The 24,775-nt window shown below is 36.4% G+C and overlaps 2 protein-coding genes across 10 annotated transcripts in view; one reads left to right on the top strand and one right to left on the bottom strand.

The window, feature by feature from the left end:
• The window catches only part of SKIC3 (SKI3 subunit of superkiller complex), a 74,543-nt gene extending 67,240 nt beyond the window's left edge, over positions 1-7,303 (bottom strand). The window contains exons 1-4 of one of the 8 annotated variants that reach the window (XM_059694066.1): positions 7,192-7,303; positions 6,580-6,684; positions 2,765-2,836; positions 987-1,139 (exon numbers count right to left, since the gene is read on the bottom strand). The gene's annotated coding sequence lies outside the window, so the exon portion shown is untranslated. Of the gene's footprint in view, positions 1-77; positions 123-986; positions 1,140-1,758; positions 1,874-2,764; positions 2,837-6,579; positions 7,150-7,191 lie in introns of those variants that run through there. The other 7 variants (XM_059694067.1, XM_059694072.1, XM_059694065.1 and 4 more) reach the window with 7 other exon arrangements.
• A 90-nt stretch (positions 7,304-7,393) lies between these two features.
• The window catches only part of ARSK (arylsulfatase family member K), a 28,699-nt gene continuing 11,317 nt past the window's right edge, over positions 7,394-24,775 (top strand). Inside the window, exons 1-3 of one of the 2 annotated variants that reach the window (XM_059694080.1) lie at positions 7,394-7,632; positions 9,832-9,961; positions 14,461-14,620. In XM_059694080.1, the coding sequence (XP_059550063.1) occupies positions 7,495-7,632; positions 9,832-9,961; positions 14,461-14,620 (428 nt within the window). In that variant the 5' untranslated portion in view covers positions 7,394-7,494. The remainder of the gene's footprint in view (positions 7,633-9,831; positions 9,962-14,460; positions 14,621-24,775) is intronic. The other variant, XM_059694081.1, reaches the window with a different exon arrangement.

Genomic DNA, 24,775 nt, shown 5'->3' with positions numbered 1-24,775 from the left:
GCAGGGATTTTTGACTGACAAAGTGTACATATTAATAAATATTTGTTGAAACGCAGTTGCATTTGAATTATACTCACTCTCCACATAGTAGGCTAAACACAGATGATCCTATGGACCAGGACCCAAAACACATACCAATTTCAATTAAATTCTACACTAAGCAAGAATTAATAGAATAAGCCCAATTCATAGAGTATGGACACTAACACAAATTTCAGTAACTCTGATGTAAGAGTTTAAGAGAGCATTGTTTTAAGCTAAGTCTCTTTAATATATAAATCAGGATATTAACTTTCTTCATAATAAGGGTTACTTAGGATTATAGTAATATAGTATTCTTTGTAATATAGTAATCTTTGAAAAGAAGTAAATGCAATGTTTACACTTAAATGAAGGTGATGAATATGCAAGTACATGAACTTCAGTCATAAGAAGATATCAATTGGTAGACAAAGTATTTCTTCATTTAATCTTTTCATTTAAGATACAGTGCTTAATTTTAAGTAAACTAACATATCTGAGATTTCACAACTTATTCTGATTTACCAGTAAACAGGGCAAATTTAATTACAATTTGATGTTGAAAAAAAGAAACATTTGTATTTTTTGCCAACTCCACTGAACTCTAATATCATCAGGAAGGTAAAACAAAGCTGCATAAATGTTAAGTCATTATAGACTGAAGATGTTCAAAGAAGCAAAATGAATCAGGAAGATGGCTTGGTGACATGGTACACCAACAGTCCTTTATATCCAAAAGAGGCTGAGGTAGAAGCACAAGATCAAAGAAGTTATAGAATTTTAAAAAATCCTTTGACTTAAGAATGTTACATTAAAAATAATATAAAAGCTAAGGTATCATAAAATCTACAGCCAGATCCAAATTCCCTTAATTGACATAAAAGTTACTTTTCACCTAATTACAATAATTATATAAGTAAAGCAATGTATTTCATACGCTATAATTTTAGAAACTGCCCTCTTACTTGCAATTATCTTGGTATAAATTTATAGCTGGAAACTTTGGAAGGATTTTTCCCGTAGTTACAAATCTTGATTGGAGTAGGCAACAAATTTCAATGCTGATTTTACAATAAGTTTTTCATGCCAAAGTTATCTTTGGTGGGTAAACCTACAGACTAAAAAGAAAAGAACATCAATTATGATAACATCTAATCTAAACTAATAAAAAGATATCCAATAACAAAAACTTCAAATTAAAAAAGGACAAAAACAGTTTCAAGATAAGGCCAAGCAAAAACAAACAGAAGAATACAACTTTTCCAGGACAAATATCATCATCTTTTCTATCACCCAACATTGAACAAGGCAGAACCAGCACCAACAATCCCAAGGTAAACATAGCATATGACATAAAAGAAATAGCAAAGAAGGCCTCTCTAAACCAAGAGAAAGAGCTAAAGCATGTGAGTCATTAGTGAATCAAATGCTAAACTAGGAATAATGACTGCAAGTGCAACAGGAATTCAAAGAAAAGTACGGTGTGAAGTAATTAACAGCTACCAGATGGAGAAGACAGGACTTAAGAGTGGATAAAGTAGAGCACCAGATTACAGACCTTCATAGTCAGACAAGTTTAGACTTAAATATAGCAGCAAACACAGAGCTGTTAAATACTTCTAAGTAGGCTATTTTTCAAGACCACTAGAGACAAACTCCATCCTTCTCTTGGTAACCAATACTAACGTTCAATACCCTTTCATATCCCTATATGTCTCCATCTGTAGCTACAATTACTTATGTAAATAAAATTATTCTTGCTTTAGTGGAATCCTGCTTTCTTCTCTTCCTATTCCTTCTTCATTGATTTGGCATTTAGCATAATATGCTAGCAATGAGGCTCTCTCTTCACCTAAAATAAATAAATAAATAAATATACACATATATGTATGTTTCAGGGGTTTAAGTAACTTTTTTAAAGACAAAAAAAAAAATATCTGCTACTTTCTAGCCCTGAAAACATCTTCCTCTTTTGGGGAAGTGGGGTGGAGAAGGGAGAGGCTCATTCACTCATTTTCCAAACAAAGCTTTACTGAGCACCAACCATCTACTAGGTACCCTCAAACCCGTTTCCTGTCACAAAGTAAAAACCTACTATCCAAAAGAATTCCAGGTAATCCCATACTCCTCTATTTGGGATAGTTACCTCCATTCTGGGCATTTCCAACACTTTAAAGAAAAATCTAGCTCTCTTACAAGTGTCTAATCTTCCTCAGCCCCACACACTTTCCCCTTATACCTCTCCTACTTTTTTCTCCTCAATTTCAACTGACTTTTTAAAAATAAGAGCGTTCATTTTGAACATTTTCACTCAATAAACGTTCTCTACTACCAATTGAAAAGGTTTTAACTCAACATACCAAGCATAAAAAGTAGCAACAACTTCACTTTCAAAAAGATAGAAAGTGACAACCATGCCAAACAGACAATGATATACCTCAAAACTAATAGATATAGATAGATGGAATAATATATCCTATACACATGACTTAAAGCTATGGAACCTTAAACTATATTCAGTTATGCAGCTACAAAGATTCCACAAAGCAAAAATAATAACATTTATAAATAATAGTAACAATAATGACAATGAAAGTAATTACAGAAAAGCAAAACTGATACCCTTAAAGGTAATAAAAGTCTAAATGTATTTTGTGATGACTTTTCTTATAGAAGAAATTGGTAAAAACAATCGTTTAGTAAAAGTAGACTCTACCTATTATTGAGCATTCTAAGCACTTACCTTTTACCTATTATCACTAGCTCTATCTTCTTTCTGCATTGAATTTCAGATTGTTCCTTAACCATTATCCATCTAAATTAGTAAAATATGAAACAGGCACATAAAAAGGAGGACACACCCAAAACCTGAACTTTTTAAAATATATTAGATTCAAGCTCAATTTTCATAAATAACTTAAAACATAAGAAATAATTATGTACAATTTTTCCTCCTTTTTTTTTCCCAAAGAGACACTAATCGTAATCTCCAACTTTCAAAATTAGTCTAAACCATGTTCCTGTAGCCTCAAAAGATAAAAGGAACTTCCATAAACAATCGAGTTCTGAAAAAATATTCCAGGAACACAAAATACACTAACTTCAATATAAAAACTGAGCCAAAAGAGGAAATTGTCTTTCTGCACTACTTTGTTTTGAATCTAGGACAATTAAGGGCACTTACTATAGTTATACTCAATTTGCAGCCTCCAACTACACCAAAGTGATCCTTGTTCTAAGCCATATAAAGATTTTAAATATTTTTAAATGATGCCCACATCATGCAATTAGATTACTGTAGTTCATAAGTTAATGAAAATAGAGATCACTTTTTTTAAGATTAAAAATCCATCTAAATAGCCATCTAAAATATTGACACAATTTCTACATGACTATAAATTCTAAGTATTTTTTATGGCATCCCTGGAATAAATTTTGTCAAACAAAATTAATCCAGAATGCTTCATGGAGAGAATACAGTGGTTTTGAAAAACTGAACAGATTTTAAAAAATATTTTTTTACTAATTTCAGAGAGGAAGGGAGTGGGGGGGAGAGAGAGAGAGAGAGAGAAACATCAATGATGAGAGAAATTCATTGATTGGCTGCCTCCTGCACGCCCCCTACTGGGAATCAAGCTGGCAACCAGGCATATGCCCTTGACTGGAATCAAACCCAGGACCCTTCAGTCCACAGGCCGACACTCTATATCAACTGAGCCAAACCAGCTAGGGCTGAACAGAGTTGTTTTTAATATGTATATATATATATATATATATATATATATATATATATATATATATATATATATGTATGTATATATATATGTATATATATGTATATGTATGTATATGTATATATATGTATATGTATATATATATATATATATATATATGCGCTACTTAAAAACTAGGAAATGAACAAAATTTAGATGAAGCAGGTGGGGATGAACAAGAAACAGAAAGTGAGTTTTTGGACTAAACATACTATCAATATACTTAAATTGAATGATTAGTTCCACAGAAAAGCATCCTACTGTAAAGAAAACAAAAATTTGTGATCCAAACAATGTTCAGGAAAGTAAACATTAAAACAAGGGGTGGGAAGGTAAAATAAATGTAAAACTTGACTCTTCACATCACTAACTTCTTTAAGCCCTCTTCCAGCTACACTTGATTATTGTTCTCATCCAACCTATTTTAATTTATTACTCAATCACTTCAACTCTGTTCTTACAAAATACCCGATTTTTCAATCCCTTCATTCTGCCATATCCACCACCAAAGCAAGTCATAACCTGGTTGAGAAGGGGCCTAGGAACCAGATGGATCTGGGTTCAAGTGCCATTAAACGCTGGGCATGTTATTTCATAACTCTATGCCTAGTTCTTCATTGGTAAAGTAAGGATTACATCAGTTACCTGATAAGTGCCTGAACACAACATATATAATGTCTGCTCTCCTTCTCTACTGCCACCCTCTAAATCAGTGGTGGAGAACCTTTTTCTCTGTTGAGGGCTATTTGGATAATTATAACATTATTCAGAAGCCAGACAAAATTATCAACTAAAAAATTAGCCTGATGCCCAGCCTGTGAGGCTTGGTGGTTGAGCAACGACTTATGAACCAGGGGGTTATGGTTCAATTCCCAGTCAGGGCACATGCCCGGGTTGTGGGCTTGGTGCCCAGTAGGGAGTGTGCAGGAGGCAGATGGTTATGATTCTCTCTTATTACTGATGCTTCTATCTCTCTCCCTCTCCCTTCCTCTCTGAAATCAATAAAAATATTTTTTTTAAAAATTAGCCTGCTATATTTGGTCAAACATTTAATTAACTTACCCCTAATGCCTTGGCAGGGCCAGACCAAATGATTTCCTGGGGCTTATATGGTTCCAGGGCAGACATTCCCTCCCTCCCCCACTTTAACTGATGACTTAGACATGTAATGCAGCCCCTACCCGCATTGAAACACACATATACATACATGTACACACACAGAGATGCACACTCACATCTCAAAAGTTCCTTTTCTGATAGAGTAAGTTACGATTAGCAAAAATGCTCTGTGTGCTGAAGAGAGTGATGAAAATAATGAAGAAACCTGAAATTATAACTAGTTGAAGGAACTGGGGAAGGTTTTGGGGGTGGAAGGAACAAGTGGGGGAAAAGGTGAGAAGGGTAGTTTAAAAGGAGAGATTATTCATGTAAAGTGAAGAGAAATGGATGAATGTATGGTTAAAAGTAGAGAAAGGCTGACTTCAGCTCAAAATAAGAACTTTTAAAATCAGACCAGTACAAATGTGGAATGGCTGCTCATAGGAAGTGTTTCCCATCACTGGGAATGAAAAAGCACAGACTGGACAACCCACTGGCAGTAACAATGCAGGGCAAATTGAATGGCAGATGAGAAGTTAGACTAGAAGCCTCTCAGAGTCTTCCAGCGTATGTGTCTGGGGACCGAAAACATTCATCTCACTCCAGTCCAATTCAACCCTTGCCCCCACTGACAGTATCAAGGGAAGAAAATGGGGGGGAAAAAGATGTATTCCATCCGGCTGGTGTGGCTCAGTGGTTGAGTGCAGACCCATGAACCAAGAAGTCACCAGATCAATTCCCAGTCAGGGTGCATGCCGGGATTGCAGACTCAATCCCCAGGAGACAGCAGGTTGATGTTTCTCTGTCATCAATGTTTCTATCTCCCTACCCCTCTCCCTTCCTCTCTCTCTAAAGTCAATTAAAAATATATTTTTTTTTAAAAAAAAAAAAGAAAGAAAAAGATGTATTCCTGTCATCCTGACTGGGAATTCAGAATACACGTCCTATGAAGACAAGGTCACAGAGAGTAAATACAGTTCACACAATCTGTAATGTGCCATACTAGTAAAGTACATTTTTGATTAATCTAAATGTCAGCCAGCATTGTTCCGATGGTAACATGTGTTCAACATTCCAAATTAACTTAGAAAAAAATTTTAAACACATCCTGTTCATGAAAGAACATACCTGTATCACCTTCCATGTTGTACTAATATTTCACTTTTTTTTCCTTAGCGTTCCTTGTGGACAGAGACTATTGTGTATATATCTGCATTCACCAGATCTTTGGCATGCTGCTTAGTTAATAATTCTGCTTCACTAAAAGTGAGTAAGCTCAGGAGAATGTCATGACATTTTGTAACTAACTAGAGACAGAGTACCGCAGCGAGTTAGGGTACAGATTCCTCGGATGCAAGTCCTACTGAGACTGGCTCGCTGGGTAACCCTGGGCAAGTCATTTCACCTGGCCAAGCCTGTTTTCCCATCTGCAAAATGGTGAAAGTGAGGATGATGGGAAATATTCCTTGTAAAAGGACTTGCCACACAGTAAGTGCTCAATAAATGTTTAGTATAATCCTCAGAACGGAATAAGTGTTATGTATTAAATAAGGTCTGTCCCTTACTACCATTATTTTGTGCAAAAACAGATGTTAGTATTAAGAGTTGGTTTTACGTTAACTAAGTACTGCAACTCCTCCTTTCCCTGTCATACTGATGCGATTAACATGAAGTACAAATTATATACCTGCAACTATGACAATGAAATCAGGGACTTGGCTCTGGGACCGAAATCCGTTTCTTCCAGATTTTCCCAAAGGACTTCAACAGTCAAGAAGGATCTGTGATTCTTCTGCAGCAAAACAAGGGGTTCCGAACCTACGTCAGTGAATCGCTCCCGTCACACAGAACCACACCTCTTCCGCCACGAGACAGCTGCTCGCTTCTCTCCTTTACACTCGGAAAGCGAGGCGCACCGAAGCTTTTCCCTGTCCCAGGCCCCGCTCCTCACCCACCCGAGTTCAGTAAATCCCAGCTGCACCGGCGACGGCAGGAGTACTATGAGGCCGGCTGCAGATTTCCCTGGGGGAATGGACTCGAGGGCCCCAGGGTACCAGATCGCACCTGCAGCGGTCCAGTCCAGGTCCCCCAAAGAGCCACCGAGCCAACCTAAGTGACAGACGCGCCGCCACCTCATCACCTCCCACTTCACGGTCCCGCTGACAACTCAGCCACGCTTGTTCAGCGCAAAACGAGCACCCTCGGCCCCTGACCCTTGCTCTCTCTACGTTTTCATTTCAACCATTTCCACCGCCCACCAAACCTAACTTCTGCCAAAGCGACAGCGACCCGAACCCACCTGGGTCAGCTGCTCCTCCTACAAACTAGGCTGGAGTCCGAGCGCATGCGCATTTCCCCAGGCATGGCTCACGTGACTGGAAGTGACTTGCTTAGTTTGCTCGGTATTTGATTAAAAGGTCTTAACATGAGTTAGGGCCGAGAAGTCCACCTGTGCGCATGTGCTCACTCTGACCCTGATGGGAGTTGTAGTTTTGCGGCTGCAGCGCAGGGAGGAAACCAAACTGCGATCCCCGCCCACCTCTTCCCTGCGGGAGGAAGCGGGCCCGGCGCCCGGGGGCTGGGATCCCAACTTCTCTCTGCGATGCTGCTGCTGTGCGTGTCGGTGGTCGCAGCCTCCGCGCTGGCAGCACCAGCTCCCGGGACTAAAGGGGAGGAGCGGGGAGCTGCTCAGGAGCGGCCCGATGCGCCTAACGTGGTGCTAGTGGTGAGCGACTCCTTTGTAAGTACCGAGAGGGGCGGCGGGGGGCGGGGCGGCGGGGGGCGGGGCGGGGGAAGGCGGGGGAAGGCGGGGCGGCGGGGGGCGGGGGGCGGAAGGCGGGGCGGCGGGGGGCGGGAGGCGGGGCGGGGGAGGGCGGGGATCCGCTGCCCGCCCACAGCCTTTCTTGTGCTGCAGGCTTTGGGGAGCAGAATCTGAACCTTGCAAACTTTTTTACCCTGATGAAAAGTAAAAAGTGCATTTTCTCTTGAGGCCCCGTATACACACACGTACAGCACACCACATAGATATGCATATAATACATATAAAACAATACTTTAGTGAATAACATGTGCTCTGATAGCGTCTTTGCAAACCTTTTGATTTTTTTTATTGCTAGCCTCGATTCATTAAATTATTTTACCACTATTTATTATTTTTTTTATTTTACCACTATTAATGAACGATCAGTCTATAACCCGTTTGATTTAATAGTAGAGAAAATAACATTCTGCATCTCCACAAAAGCTTGTTAGTTTTCCAGCGGTCATTTTCCAATTCACCGCAAGTTTGCAGGAATTTGTGTTTGCGTGAGAAGTGAAGAAAATGAACGTGTTGTTTTTTGTTGTTGTTGTTTGCCCAGGTATCTGATAATCCTGTTAGTGCTGATTTAAATTCATTAGCTGATATACTTTGATTCACTCCCTGATGATATTCCAAGGAAATTGTGTGCGTGTTGTTGAATCCTAAACTTGAACAGTTTTTGAAACTTTCCCCAAGCCATCGATCAACAGAATGTTACTATCAATATTACCTGACACTTAGTATTATTCCATGATTTTAAAACCAATGCCTGGACAGATGTTTGGTTACTAATTATGACATTTGTTCATTATCCCTGGGAGTTAGTGTGGTTACATAGAGAGTTGGTGTTAAGCTTGTCTGGTACTAGAGTGCTTTTCTTTTTTTTTCTTTTTTTAAATATATTTTTATTGATGTCAGAGAGGAAGGGAGAGGGAAAGAGAGATAGAAACATCAATGATGAGAGAGAATCATTGATTGGCTGCCTCCTGCATGCTCCCCACTGGGGATCAAGCCCGAAACCTGGGCGTATGCCCTGACCAGGAATCGAACCGGTGACCTCTTGGTTCCTGGGTCGACGCTCAACCGCTGAGCTACACCCGGCTGGGCTAGAGTGCTTTTCATCACCATTGTTGTATGGCCTTTTTCCTGGACTGACCCATGATGATTAAAGTTACATAATCTGGATATGCCCATCGGACTTGAGAATATTACTAAAGTAATCTTTATGGTTACCTAAACTTACGGAACAGGCAGTATTGGAGAGTAACCTGTAAGAGAATGCTCTTGAGATCAGAGGGAAAGGAGGGACGCAGGATTGTGCAGAGCAAAGTTGGGTCTTGTTGCTGTAGATATGGAGGCCTGGGTTGACCGTATGGGTAGTTCTCACACTAGTATGATACCTCAGAGCTAATTCCAGTGGGGGGAGGCGCCAGGCCTGTGTACCCGCATGTTGGATGGCCATTAGTTAGGGGCTGCTCCCAGAATGGGGCATGGTCTTGGGCAAGGAAACTCTTTAGCAGAGGCAGTCTTCTGTTTCTAAAAGGAAATATGGGTGGTGCATCACAACATACCCAGAAACTTCCATTGATGGCTGGGTCCTTCTCATTATTTAGGTCTCATACTTCCCAGAGAAACCTTCCCTGTCCACTCTATCTGGAGGAGGTCTCCCTTGTTATTCTGTATCTCGGGTTTTTTTTTTCAAAGCACATACCACAATTTGTAATTATTCATATTTTATTTTCCAGTATACTTTAGCCTCCCCCACCAGATTAAACTTGAAAGGCACCAGGGATTCTGTTTTATCTCCAGATTGTATCTCCAGATCTTTCATAGTCCCTGGCACACAGTAAATACTCAGTAAATACTGGTTCAATCAGTCCATCATCCTCCAAAAGAGCTTTTTCAGAAAGTCCTTTAATTTATTTACTATATTCTAATGAATCTAAGTGGACCACTGCATTAAATTCTCTGGGTTTTGAGCCAGATACTGATAACCCTTCTATACTTGTTTTTAGCTGTTGAGGATTTTAGAGTCATATTGAAGTCCTTTGATGTTTATAAGTTTTAAGGTTAAAATTAAAGGAAACAATTTTCTTGTTTCGTGATGCGATCGTTGTTAATTACATTTCTTCATTCCAGGATGGAAGGCTAACATTTTATCCGGGAAGTCAGGTAGTGAAACTTCCTTTTATCAACTTCATGAAAGCACATGGCACTTCCTTTCTGAATGCCTACACAAATTCTCCAATCTGCTGCCCATCACGTGCAGGTATGAACATGCTTAATATTAATGGAAGAAAGTGGCCCGACACTGAAAATAATTTTACAATTTAAAATTATTCCCAAAAGTAGTATAGCAAGTAATATTTGGCATTTAATAAAAACATTTTAAGTGTTTTGGGGTTAGATTTTCTAATTTATTTTTCCAGAATAGGAATTTTTATCATTTAAAAGGGTATTTAGTTCATGTGTTACTATTTCATTTCCTAATGATTGAGTGACGAAGAATCTTTTGACCAAGCAAATGAGGAAATATTCATATTTCTTGGAAGAGTTATATTTCCAAGGAAGTTTTTCAGTAAGAGTACAAGGAGTTGGGTGGGGACTTCAGAGTATACCATAAAGTAGTTAGAACTTGTCATAAATCAGGTTTATCTGAAGTTTTCCATGTTATTTCAGATTACATCTCTTCAGGCTCAATTCACTTCTATCCCAATCTAATCATTTTATTATAGTAACTTAACAAATAGGTATGATTTTAATGGCAAAACTTGTTTCTGTGACATTAAGCCATGAATAACTGAGAAATGGGAAAAAAATTGCCATTCTTATACTATATCTTTTGTCTCTTCTCTGACGGTTGTTTTCCTCATTCTAATACATGATTGGTTGCTTTGGAACTCATAAATAGCATTCAACAATTTGTTTTTGACTGTAAGTTCCCAGCATGATATTCTCTGCGATTTGAGTCACAAGTTTCTTTGCCTACATTTTCAGTACTATCGACTATATAATCACCAATGATTAAAGGAATCCTGAACTATATTATAAATTACATTTCAATGATGAAGGGCCAGATATATTAAAAAACAGTGTTGTTACTTTTTTACATTTCCAGAACTATTTAACTAAAAATTTACATGTTTTCACTCCTCTCCCCCGCACCCCCCTCCCCCACCATCCTCAACACCCACTTCTGGCAACCATAGGCAGTTGAATTTGGTTCTTTTTAGATTCCACATATATGTGAGATGGTACAGTATTCAGTACTTTACCTAACTTACTTCCTTTACTATAATGCCCTCAAGGTGCATCCATTGTCGCAAAAGGTAGGATTTCCTGATCTTTTATAGCTGAATATTAGATAGATGATAGATAGATAGATAGATAGATAGATAGATAGATAGATAGATAGATAGATATCACATCACATTGATTTTATTCATCTCTTGATGGACACTTAGGTTGTTTCTGTCTTGGCTGTTGAAAATAATGCAGTGAACGTGGGGTTGCAGGTATTTCTTTGAGCTAGTGACTTAATTTGCTCCAGATGTATACCCAGAAGTGGAGTTGTTGGATTGATTGTATGATTTTTCTGGTGTAATTTTTTTAGGAACCTCCATAGTAACTTCCTCAATTTTCCATAGGGGTTTCACCAATTTAGATTCCCATCTCCATGCATGAGGGTTTTGCTGGGTATTCTTTTCTCCATATCCTAGCCAATACTTGTTATCTCTTGTCTTTTGATAGTAACCATTCTAACAGGCACAAGGTAATATCTCATTGTAGTTTTGATTTGCATTTCCATCATGATTAGTAATATTGAAAATGTTTTCATGTACCTGTTGGCCATTTCTAAGTTTTCAATAGAAAAATGTTTATTCAGATCCTCTGCCCATTTTGTAATCAATGTGTTTTTTTGTTTGTTTCTTGTTTTTTGCTATTGAGTTGTATGAGTTCTTTATATTTTTTGAATATTGACCCCTATTCAACAGATGATTTAAAAATTATTTTTCCCAATCATGGGTTGCCTTTTCATTTTATTGACAGTTTTCTTTGCTGAACAGAAGCTTTTAATTTTATATAGTCCCATTTATTTATTTCAGCTTTTCTTGCCTTTGCTTTTGGTGTCAAATCTAAAAACTTACTGTCAAAATCAGTGTCAAGGACCTTACTTACTATGTTTTCTAGAAATTTCATGGTTTCAGGTTTTATGTCCATGTGTTTAATCCATTTTGAGTTGATTTGTGTGTATGGTGTAAGATAAAGGTTCACTTTCCCCAACACCATTTATTGAAAAGCCTAGCCTTTCCCCATTGTATATTTTTGGCTCCTTTGTCATAAATTAATTGACGAAATATGCATGGGTTTATTTCTGGGCTCTCTATTCTGTTTCATTGATCTATGTGTCTGTTCTATAACAATAACATACTAGTTTGATGATTATAAATTTGTAATATAGTTTGAAATCAGGAAGTGTAATGCCTCTAACTTTGTTCTTCTTTCTCAAGATTGCTGTGGCTATACAAATTTCAGAACTTTTTATTCCAGTGGTTCTCAACCTTCCTAATGCTGCGACCCTTTAATACAGTTCCTCATGTTGTGGTGACCCCCAACCATAAAATTATTTTCGTTGCTACTTCATAACTGTAATTTTGCTACTGTTATGAATCATAATGTAAATATCTGATATGCAGGATGTATTTTCATTGTTACAAATTGAACATAATTAAAGCATAGTGATTAATCACAAAAACAATATGTAATTATATATGTGTTTTCCGATGGTCTTAGGCGACCCCTGTGAAAGGGTCGTTCGACCCCCAAAGGGGTCGTGACCCATAGGTTGAGAACCACTGGTTTATTCTATTTCTGTGAAAAATGCCATTGAAGTTTTGATAGGTATTGCATTGAATCTGTAGATTGTTTGGGATAGTGTGGGCATTATAAGAATATTCTTTCAGTCCATGAGCACATATTATCTTTCCATTTATTTGTGTCTTCTTCAATTTCTTTAAACCATATCTTGCAGTTTTTAATGTACATATCTTTCACCTCCTTGGTTAAATTTATTTCTAGGTATTTTATTCTTTTTGATGCAATTATAAATGGTATTTTTTTCTTAATTTTTCTTTCTGACAATCCATTGATTTGTGGATTTTAAACCATCTTTGTATTCCTGGAATAAAGTCCAGTTGATCATGGTGTATGATCCTTTTAATGTACTGTTGAATTCAGTTTGCTAATATTTTGTTGAGAATTTTTGCATCTCTGTTCATCAGGGATATTGGCCTGTAATATTTTTTTGTATTGTTCTTGTATGGCTTTAGTACAAGGGTAATGCTGGCCTCATAAAATGAGTTTAGAAGTGTTCCCTCTTTTTTTTTTTTTGAAGAGTTTGAAAATGACTGGTATTCTCTTTTTAAGTTTTGGTCCTGGACTTTTCTTTGTTGTGAGGTTTTTTATTACTGAGTCAATTTCCTTACTCATAATTGGTCTGTTCAGATTTTCTATTTCTTCATGATTCAGTATTGTTTGGTTGTATGTTTCTAGGAATTTTTCCATTTCTTCTAGGTTATCAAATTTCTTGGCATATAACTTCATTGTAGTCTCTTATAATCCTTTGTATTTGTGTGGTATCAGATGTAACATCTACCTTTAATTTCTAATAGTATTTATTTCAGTCCTTTCTTTTTCTAGGAAAGTCTAGCTTAAGGTTTATTTTGTTTGTCTTTTTAAAAACCAACTCTTAGTTTTATCAGTCTTTCCAGTCTCTATTTCATTTATTTCAACTCTGATCTTTGTTATTCCTTTCTCTTACTAACTTTGGGCTTTTTTTTTTCCTAGTTCTTAAAGATATACAGTTATTGTTTATTTGAGCTCTTTCTTTTTTCTTAATGTAGGTGTTCATCATTATGAAATTCCTTCATACTAGTAGAGCTACTTTTTATCATCCCATTAATTTTGGAATGTTGTATTTTCATTTTCAATTGTTTCAAGATATATTTTGACTTCTCTTTTGATGTTTTCTTTGACCCATTGGTTGTTCAGTAGCATGTTGCTTAATTTCCACATATTTATGAATTTTCCAGTTTTCTTTATTGTAGTCAGAAAATTGCTTGATATGATTTCAATCTTCTTAAATATATTAAGACTTGTTTTGTAGCCTCAGATATGATCTATCCTGAAATGTTCCATGTGTACTTGAGAATAATATATTTTTTCTGTTGCTTTTGAGTGGTATGTTCTTTAAATGTCTTTTAAGTGTATCTGGTATTACAGGTAGTTTAAGTCCAGTGTTTCCTTACTGATTTTCTATTTGTTGTTGAAAGTGGGGTATTGCAGTCCCCTAGTACTATTGTATTGCTGTCTGTTTTTCTCTTTAGGTCTGTTAATATTTGAAGAAGGATTTATTGAATAAATAGTTGTAGAAAATGAGATAATTAATCATGAACTACTTAGTGGTTATTTTTGTGATTGAAAGATGACTCTAGAATCAGACAGGCCTTATATTTAATTCCAGCTGTATTTACCTTAAGCAACTTAAACTATAAGCATTAGAGACTCACCTGTAAAATGGAAATAGTAACTCCTTGCAGAGTTTCCGAGGTAATCAGAAATGTTAGGTGAAGCATCTAATGCAGATATGTTTTATTCCAGAGCATGCGCTCTAAACTAGTAGACTCTATTCTCTCTTGCAGTAATTGTCTTAATAGTTAACACAAATTTTTGAGCTTACACTGATCTCTATTTCTTCTTTCCCCCCAGCAATGTGGAGTGGCCTCTTCACTCACTTAACGGAATCTTGGAATAACTTTAAGGGCCTAGATCCAAATTATACAACATGGATGGATATCATGGAGAAGCACGGGTACCAAACACAAAAATTTGGAAAGCTGGACTATACTTCAGGACATCATTCCATTAGGTAAAAAACTAAAACAAAAAATAGTCCTCATAGGCTTTTCTCTGCTAGATCACAAAAACGTACCCTTTTTGACTTTTTAAAAATTTATCTAATAAGGTAAAATTAAATCTCTTAATCCCTCAATTGTGTTAATTGGTTAAAACATTAGCTTTCTTTAATCTTCCTAAAATATTAAATTTGCTAATATGCTGATAATTTTTTCTTAAATATTAAAGATCATTAAGATATCTATTAATTTGTTTAGCCCATGGCTTATTTTTACTGAAATTTTGTTATATAATGGCTACTTTATTAATTACTTTACAGTTTTCTTGCTACTTGTTTTTGTGAGTTCATTCTAATGTGAGTCTATTATAACTTCTTTTTTTTTTTCTTAAATTTTACTAAGTTCTCAAAACCAGGTAGTCAAGCCTGGTTGATAATAGTAGAGATCTAGAAACAGATTAACTACTTTTGAATTCTAGTTTCTCTGTCTACTACTAACCTGTGGTAGTATAATCTTGGAAACATTATCTAAGCTCAGGAACTTTAATTTCTTTGTTATAAGGATAAAATGAAATAATATATGCAGAAAAGAGCTAACACAGTAGGTCCGAAACTTGTAACCTTAGAAAGACCTGCTTTCAAAGTTGGCCTTTGGCTGACATCTGGAAACTTGAATTTCAGGAGTGTTCTATATTCCCTAACTGATCAAATGAATTACTGTGTACCTAGAGTTTTTGTACAATGTGGTTCATTCTGAACACTGATTTCGCTCTGGGAGTCTGCAGTTTTGGTATGTTCTTGGCAGAGGGTGTCTACATAATCAGCCCACAATGACAACTTGGGTATTAAGTCTCTAATGAGCTTTCCGATAGACAACACTTTACACGCATTGTCGTAAACAGATGCTGGATGAATTAGGTGTGTCCTTTGTGACTCCACTTGGCAACTTATACCTTGTTTCCTGTGGAATTACCCTAAGCATATTTTCCCTTTGCTGCTATTGCATTGTGTCCTTTTGCTGTAATAAATCATAAGTGAGTAAAACTCTTTGCTGGCCCCATGAGTCCTCCTAGTGAACTTAGGTGTAATCTTCGGGTCTCCAACACTGTGACTCCGGGCACAAATTTATATTAAGACCTCAGAGCAGTACCTCTTGCCTAACAGGTGCTAATTGAGGGCTATGGTAAATATAGTCGTGATGAGGATGATGCTAATGACTACAATAAGAGCCAGAGAAATATATTCAATAAAAGTAATGGAACATGTCATGAGATAAATAGTGTTCCCCCAAAATTCACATCCACCTGAAGTTTCAGAATGTGACCTTATGTGGAAACAGATCCAGTTTGTAGATTCAATTGGAGGTGAAATCATCCTGGATTTAGAGTGAATCCTAGTCCTATCAGAAGAGAGAAGGACACATACACACAGAGAAGACGGTGTGGAGACAAGAGACATATTTGGAAGTGATCGCATCTAAACTCAAAGAATGCTAAAAGAGCACAAGCCAGAGAATGCTAAAGATTGCCAAGAGTTACCAGGGGCTAGGAAGAAGCAAGGGGATATTCTTCCCTAGAACCTATGAGCTACGGTTCTCAACAGGCACACTGGTATGCTGCAAGAATTTTTAAAGCATGCAATACTTGATTACTTACTCAAGGGCACTGGCCTGTTCTCCCTTAGATTATCAAATTTTAAGAAATGACAACAGCCAACCTAACAATAGCCATCTGGTGTGAATGAATCAAAAGTGCACCTGCTTTTTGTCAGATGGACAAATAATGTATTTTTTGGTGTGCTGCAGAATTTCTAGCCTCTAGAACTGGGAGGGAATAAATTTCTGTTGTCTTAATCTACACCGTTTGTAGTAGTTTGTTAGAGCAGCCCAAGGAAACTAATACAATGACTTTTGGGTAAACAGATACTAAAATAATCTAGAAGGACTAAGTAGAGCAGGTCTTCCAATAATGTCCTTTTGTTAAACCCCTCATTTCATCATGATGTTGATGAGATGCCATAGGAACATAATGCTTTTTTGTATCAATTGTCCAGTGGTAAAACTGGTTTTGTTTTATGTCATTTCACTAAAGTCACAGAAACCATCAATGATGTTAAGGGAGGACTTAACTGTATTAATCTTGCTCTCTGGTTAATGTTAAATTTCTTTCCTTCTCTGTCTCCCAAAATCTACAAGATACCAAGACTGGAATCCCAGAAGTAATCCTGATTCCTTTTCCCCACCACTGTCTTCTAATCCATCACCAAATATTGTCAGTTCTACTTCTTAAATATTTCTCCAGTTTATTCACTTCTCATTATCCCCACCAAGTACTATCATCTCTTGCCTAAACTACTGAAATGGCCTCCCAACTTTTCTTCTGACTAATTTTCTATAAGGCAGTCAGAGTGATCTTTTTAAAATATACATTTGATCAAATGACTTGCCTGCTTAAAATTTTTCAATGGTTTTTATCTTGGCAGGTTGGCTAAAATCCCAAATCCACAACATTGTTTATAAGAACCTACAATAACCTAGCCCCTGCCTACCTCCAGTCTCATTTAGAAACACTCACTTTCTCCCTCAGTGTGTATTTGGTCTTCCTTTAATCCTTTAAAATTCGTTTGACTACCTCTGGACAGTTGACAAGATAGTTCTTCCGTGCAAAATGCTCTTCCCCTATTCTGCCTGGCTAGCACAGCAGAAAGAAAGGGTGGGAAGGGAGGTAAGTGTGGTGGGAGGAGTATAGGCTTTCAATCTGTCAGAACTGTTAGATGCCCAGCTGCCTGCCTATCATCCTTGTGGCCTTAAGTTACTTGACTTCTCTAAGTGTTGGTGTTCTTATCTGTAACTGGAACTAATAATACCCACCTCATTGGATAACTGCCATTTTAAAATGAATTAATAAGATTATACTTAAAAATTAAATGAGATAATACAAAACAGTTCCTGGCACAAAGTAAGCATTTAATCAAGGTAAAATAGTGTTGTTATAGAAATGGCTTAACCAGAATTGTAGTTTAATACTTACATAACTTTTCCTTTTTCTAAAGTTCATTACATTGCTGTTATTTTATTATTTCACAAATTTCTCTTTAAAATCCTCCTTTTTATAAAATAAGGCTAATCCAAAGTAAAATACAACTATTCATTTTATCTTATTTGAAATTCTTCCTCTTTGTTCCTTCAATCAATCCAATAATAAAAAGAATCTTGACTTGAACTCCCTGTTATCATAATTCTGTGTGAAATGGTTAAAATATGATCTGAATATTATTCTTCTTGTGATAATAATGCTTGGAGGAGGCAAGGACCCTGCCTTTTCATTGCTTTATTCCCAGTAGTGCTAGTGCATTATAGGCACACAATTAAATGTTCATTGAATGAGTAAATGGAATAAAAAGTTACATTGTCTACCTATGGCTTAATACTTGATAAGCATTGATGTTCTATTTAACCCAGGGTCATAGCACCCGTCCATTATTACTGAACAGGATATATTCCATTAGTTGAAGATATATCGTCAACTAATGGAATATATCCTGTTTTTCAGTTTTTTAATATTTTAAGTATCCTTAATTTTCCTAAGGTCTTTCTCATGTGAAATTCTAAAATTAGAAAAAGGAAAAGTTGGTATTTCAGAGGTCAGAGATGGTTTTTAGAATAATAATTGGTTGCAGCATATTTTCATTGTGCTCACTCTCCCACCAGAGCTTAGGAAATTGAAATAAATAATCAGGACTCTACTTACATGGGTACTGTATGTACCCACACAGTCATATGGCCGACAAGTAGATCAAGGTTTCTGTTAATATATTTATTGAACCACCTACTATGTACCAGACACTATTTTTAGATGATGGGAATATAGTAGTAATCAAAACACAAAAATCTCCAACCTCATGGAACTTAGATTCTTGTGGCATTAGAATTTAAACAAGCTACTGTCTTATCATTCCTAGCTAAAAGTTTAAAACCTAAAATTCAATTCTTTTTTATTTCATCTTACCATCATTGTAATTATATATGTTCTCAATTCATATAGCTTATGTTTTCCTCACACAAATTCACAAGAGGCGATTTTAATCCCCTCAAACTAATGAAAAAATAAAAGACCTACTTCCAAAGTGAGAGGATTGCTTTGGAAAAGCTCTTAAGCGAGAGCTTCTAGCAAAAGGAATCAAATCATAGGCTGCTAATAACACTCTTCCTATCCCTGTCAGGCCAGCAGACCAACAGGATCACAGGCTTTGTAAATAAAACCGGAGAGACCAAGAGGAGAGGGAGAGAAGTCAAGAACAGCAACCACAGGGCCCTCTCTCAGTCCCTCAGAACTCTGCAGGCTAGTGAATAAGTCTGTGTTTACCTAACCATATCCACTATTATTTTATAATCTGATATCATCTATAACTTTAGGTCAGTTTTGTCCATATTGAGGATGATTTAATTTTATTCTTTCCCTTACAATGGAGAAAGACATCCATTCCTTTGGTCATTTTAGAAGCTCTTTTAGACCCTCTTCCCACCCACCCACCCACCTACACACCTTATTATCTTTATTGATATTCAGTATCTAAAACAGCTTGCATAATTCTGGGTGCAATCTCAGCATGATATTTTATGAGTGGAAGAGCCTGCTGTTGGTTTTGTTTAGTTTTGTTATTCCAGAACTCCTTCTGATGACTAGCAAATTCTTGGCAGAAGCAGCTTCTGGGGCTGTCTTCAGATTGCTGTCTACCATGACTCCTACTCAGGTTCCTGTAGCACGAGTGATAGTTCTGTGCCTACAAATTCATTCCAATTCTTGGATTTTTTTTCCATTTAATTACTAAAGTTTAATTTATGATGTTTAGCTGCCCATAATTGAGTTTATCTCCTACTTTTACCAGTGTTAGCCATTTGAGAATATTAAATTTCCTTCTGGTTAATCTGTTTTTTTCTAGATTTCCTAATTAACTTTTAAAATAACTATTGCAGAAGGAGATATAGAGGAAGGAAGATTATAGGGATTGAATAAATTCTTTTAAAAACTAACTAAGAGTAACCTCCCATGACTGTAGAGAGATATCTGGGTTTACCAGTTGGAAGATACTGAAGGGTGGAATGTGAATTTTTTGTATTTTTTAGGATCGGCCTGAAAATAAACCTGAATGTGACTGTTTCAGGGACAAGACAATTTAAATTTTATAATTAAACCTTAAAGAGGTTCAATTCCTATAAAATCATGACAGATATTATGTAGCTTTGTAAAATTTTAGTTACAGTTAATGAAGACCAAAATGAGAAAGCTTAATATTGGTTGCACATTCAGCTTATGAAAGACCCTTAAGTTTAAATTGTTGAAAATTTAAGGTCTCTTTACTTGGAAAACATATCTTCAAATTGAAATTCCTGTAATATACATACTTTAGTCTGAGATCATATAAAACCCCATCTAACTAAATTTTTTTCCTTATAATTCTCATTATTTTACCCAGTACTTTTTTTGTATATGAAAGCTCCAATCAGAACCCAGGTTTTTCAATCTTTGAAAGATGCCTTTTATAAATCCAAACCCTTCCCCTGTAACCTTGTATAGACTCTTAAAAGTGCCTTTTTTCTCTGGAGAAAATGCCAACAGTGTTTATAGTAGTAGTATAAAGTTACTTAAGGTGTCAGGCCTCAGAAGAAATGGAGCATTATGACAGCAAAACTGTCTGAGATAATTTACACAAAGTTGCTTGGATCGCCCCCAAATTAGCACTTTCTCTATTTTTAGTTGGACTGCTATTTCTGTAAATTGATTTTTTTCTAGCAGTTCTGGGTAAATTTTTTTTTTTAATTTCCACTTCAATCCCTGTGCACTCTTGGTGAGAATGCAGATTAATGCAGCCCCTATGGAAAACAGTACTGAAATTTCTCAAAAAAATTAAAAAATGTAACTGCCTTATGACCCAGCAATTCCATTTCTGGGTATATATCCAAAGAAACCCAAAACACTAACCTGAAAGAATATATGCACCCTTATGTTCAATGCAGCATTTACAATAGCCAAACTATGAAAGCAACCCCAGTGCCCATCAATAGATGAGTGGATAAAATAGTTGTGGTACATATATACAACAGAATATTTTGCAACCATAAAAAAATAATTAAACTTACAGCCTAAGTGCCCATCAGCAGATGAGTGGATTAAAACACTGTGGTACATCTACACAATGGAATATTACACTGCGGTAAAAAAGAAGGAATTCTTATCATTTGCAACAGCATGGATGGAACTGGAGAGCATTATGCTAAGTGAAATAAGCCAGTCAGAGAAAGATAAATATCACATGATCTCACTCATTTGTAGAATATAATGAAGAACATAAACTGATGAACAAAAACAGATCCAGAGACAGAGAAGCATCGATCAGACCGTCAAACCTCAGAGGGAAGGTAGGGGAGGGTGGGGGTAAGGGGAAGAGAGCAACCAAAGGACTTGTATGTATGCATATAAGCCTAACCAATGAACACAGACATCAGGGGTGAGGGCATGAGTTGGGGGAGTGGGGGGACATAGTGGGGATAAGGACACATATGTAATACCTTAATCAATAAAAAAATAAATAAAATAAAATGTGGTAATTTAATATATGCCCAAAAATAATTAATACTTACCGTTTGTATATGAACTTACAAATAAGTTATATTAAAAACAAGATTAATCTTACCTAATAATAGACAAACATGTAAATTGACTGTACCTTTGCCACACTAACCAGCCAATCAGGAGAGTATGCAAATTAACCCAACAGAGATGGCGGTTAATTTGCATACATAGGCCCCAAGCGGCGGAACGAAGCCTTATGGCCCTGGGGCCGGCTCCAGCTGGAGCCCAGCCAGAGCGAAGGCCTGGGTCCCGGGTGCCAGAGGCAAACCGGTGCCAGCAGCCAAGGGAAGGGGAATCTCTTCGTGCAACAGGCTTCTAGTAAATACATAAAACATTAAAAAAAACCATTTGTCGCCCTGTCTGGTTTGGCTCAGTGGATAGAGCGTCGGCCTGCGGACTCGAGGGTCCTAAGTTCGATTCCGGTCAAGGGCATGTACCTTGGTTGAGGGCTCCTCCCCAGTGGGGGTGTGCAGGAGGCGGCCGATCAATGTTTCTCTTTCACCGATGTTTCTGACTCTCTATCCCTCTCCCTTCCTCTCTGTAAAAAATCAATAAAATATATTAAAAAAAACAAAACCATTTGTGACAATATGGGTGGACCTAGAGGATATTAAGCTAAGTGAAATAAGTCAGAGACAGACAAATACCTTATGACTTCACCTATGTGGTATTCAAAGAACAATATAAATGAACAAGCAAAATAGAAACAGACTCATAGATACAGAGAACACACTGATGATTGCCAGAGGGGAGGGTGGTTAGGGGACTGGGTGAAAAAGGTGAAGGGATTGAGAAGTGCAGATTGGCAGTTACAAAATAGTCGTGGGGATGTAAAGTACAGCATAGGGAATACAGTCAATAATCTTACCTAATAATAGACAAACATGTAAATTGACCACCCCTCTGCTACGCTCACCAGCCAATCAGGAGAGTATGCAAATTAATCCAACAAAGATGGCGGTTAATTTGCATATGTAGGCGCGAAGTGGCAAAGCGAAGACTGAAGGCTCCGGCCGAAGCAGCAAAGACTAAAGGCTCCGGCCGGAGGAGTGAAGGTCTGGGTCCTGGGTGCTGGAGGAAAACCAGTGCCGGCAGCCGGGGAAGAGAATGCCTATTGCACAAATCTCTTCGTGCAACAGGCCTCTAGTATTATAATAACTATGTGTGGTGCCAGGTGGGTACTGGCAATATCAGGGGGAACACTTTATAAAGTATATGATTGTAAAGTATACTTTGTAAAGTATATGAGTTCAGTATTATTTCATATTAGTCATGATTTATAACTTGTTTCTCTTGTTGGCTCTTAGTCTTTTCTCACTTACATCATTTCCTACCATAACCTTGACCTGCATGATCCTTTTTTATTCAAGCTCTATCTCCTTTGTTGTTACTTTTACTCAACTCATGGATAATTGCCAGTTGCCTGACTTTGCTTCCCAAATTCAAATTTTGTAAATAAGAATGATAGGCCCAACTCATATTTCATCCCAGAGCCCATCAAAATTGCTGACCAGGTGAAGGACCTAAGGATGTGGTCCTTAGGTGAGTGCCCACCCCCAACCAGTTGACAGGACAGAGTTCAATCCTACACAATACAATGCGGTCATTTGGGTCCCCCTTCACCAAGAGCTATAGACATGGTGACATGTCTTATGCAGTGACGTCTTGGCAAATTCTTAATGACAGATTTACTGGGGAACAATCTACCTGCTTTATCTTTCAGATTTGATGGAATTTTGTCCAGGTTATATTTTCTGTATGATATTAAAAAACAAAAACTTACAAAAATCTTAAATGTTAGAGTTGTTCCAGTTGTATGTTAAATTGAGAGTATAAAAGAAATCTTCCCCTTTTTTGATATAGATGTAGTGAAGAGATTTACTAGTAAACCATTAGAGTTAGTCATAGCCAAACTATTTTATCACAGTTGCTTTTTCCACAAGGTAGAATAAGGCCCTTTTTAAAAAAAAGTATAATGTTAGAAGGGTTTTATGCCTGAGTAGATACAAGGTGGTAATATCATTTTGGTAGTTAAGAAGTCACCTCAAACTCCTGCCTAGAACTCTTACAGAATTTAGGCACATGGTAAGCATTCCACAAATTTTTCTTGACATGAATAAAAAAGGCTGCCTTTGTTTAAGTAAGCCCAACTTGCAGCAAACATTTCTGTTAAGGGCTATAATCATGTCAGAATTTGAAATTATAAATATTGATGCTCCCATAGTCATGAATTCTTTAGAAGACTAGAAATGGCTAGGTTGGAGTTCACAACCTAAGTCCATTAAATCCCTCCGTATCCACCACCACACTCATGCAAAATAAAACTTTTTGCTTAAAATGTATTTGCTGTTATTATGCAGTATTTTGCATTATATAATTGCATAAATATTTATAATAAATATATAACAAAATATATAATCAGTATAATGTATATTTAATGTATAATGTGTTATTAAGTATAATAATATTATAAAGTATATTGATATTATAAAAATATTATCCTATATAATAAAAGCCCAGTGACTGAATGGCAGAACGACTGACTGAGAAACCAATGCTATATTGTTTTCATAGTTATGATAAATTTTATAGAATTTACTATTTAGGGCTTTCTATATGCTAGATAAAGTTGATTAGAAACTGTTAGATGTAAATCCACCAAAATCCTACTTTTCATTATATTTATCAAAATATATTGCATACCTGCTACAAAAATTATATTTTTATTGTGGCTGCTTACATTTCTTGTCTTCAAAAGCAGATAACAGTTCTATTTTAGCTCATCTATGGGCCATCAGTCATTTTAGGTAGTTTGAAATTCCCCTAATATGGGGGTTTATGTTTTGATATAAAATATTCTTTGTTTCTACATTGTTATCTGACTTTTTTAAAACTATCCTCTTAATGGATAGGTTACTTCACAGGGGCTTGCCTCAATCGAAACTTATAAAAACAAGCTTCTTAGAAATGTCCATGACTGCTTCCTAAACAATTATGCCAGCTAAGTATTCTTACACCTGTATTGAGAACAAGTAGTAGTAACTACTGCTACTTAGCTTTCCAAGTAGTTAGATAAAACAGACTAAATATTTAGAAAAAATTGAATTGATTGAATCATTTATCTTTTATATCAGCTAATAAAAGTATATTTAGTTTCAAATGGATAAGAAATTTGTATCACAATTAGTTTAGACAGCTTAGATCATAGTTAAAATTGTTCTTATAATGAGAAGGATAAAGCTAGAAGCAATTTAAAACATTAAACTTTATAAACACATAAGGTACACCTGGGAGGTAGGATTTTAAAAATATAAAGATTTAGTGGCAGGAGAAAATTATAGTAGCTTTGGCTAGAAATACTCTCTCTCTTCTTCTAACAACAAAAAAAGACAAAATGCTAGAAAATTAAAAAGTTCTAGGAATCCAAAACATCTTTTATTTTACTAAATATCTTATAAAAAAAAAAGTAACCTTTCTAAATAAGCTAAGTTTTAAAGAACACATAGATGAATGAATATCTTATTCTTATTTTTTCTTG

This window comes from Myotis daubentonii, chromosome 4 (genome assembly GCF_963259705.1).
Source record: "Myotis daubentonii chromosome 4, mMyoDau2.1, whole genome shotgun sequence".
Classification (NCBI taxonomy): Eukaryota; Metazoa; Chordata; class Mammalia; order Chiroptera; family Vespertilionidae; genus Myotis; species Myotis daubentonii.
This window is presented reverse-complemented; position numbering and strand designations above follow the sequence as displayed.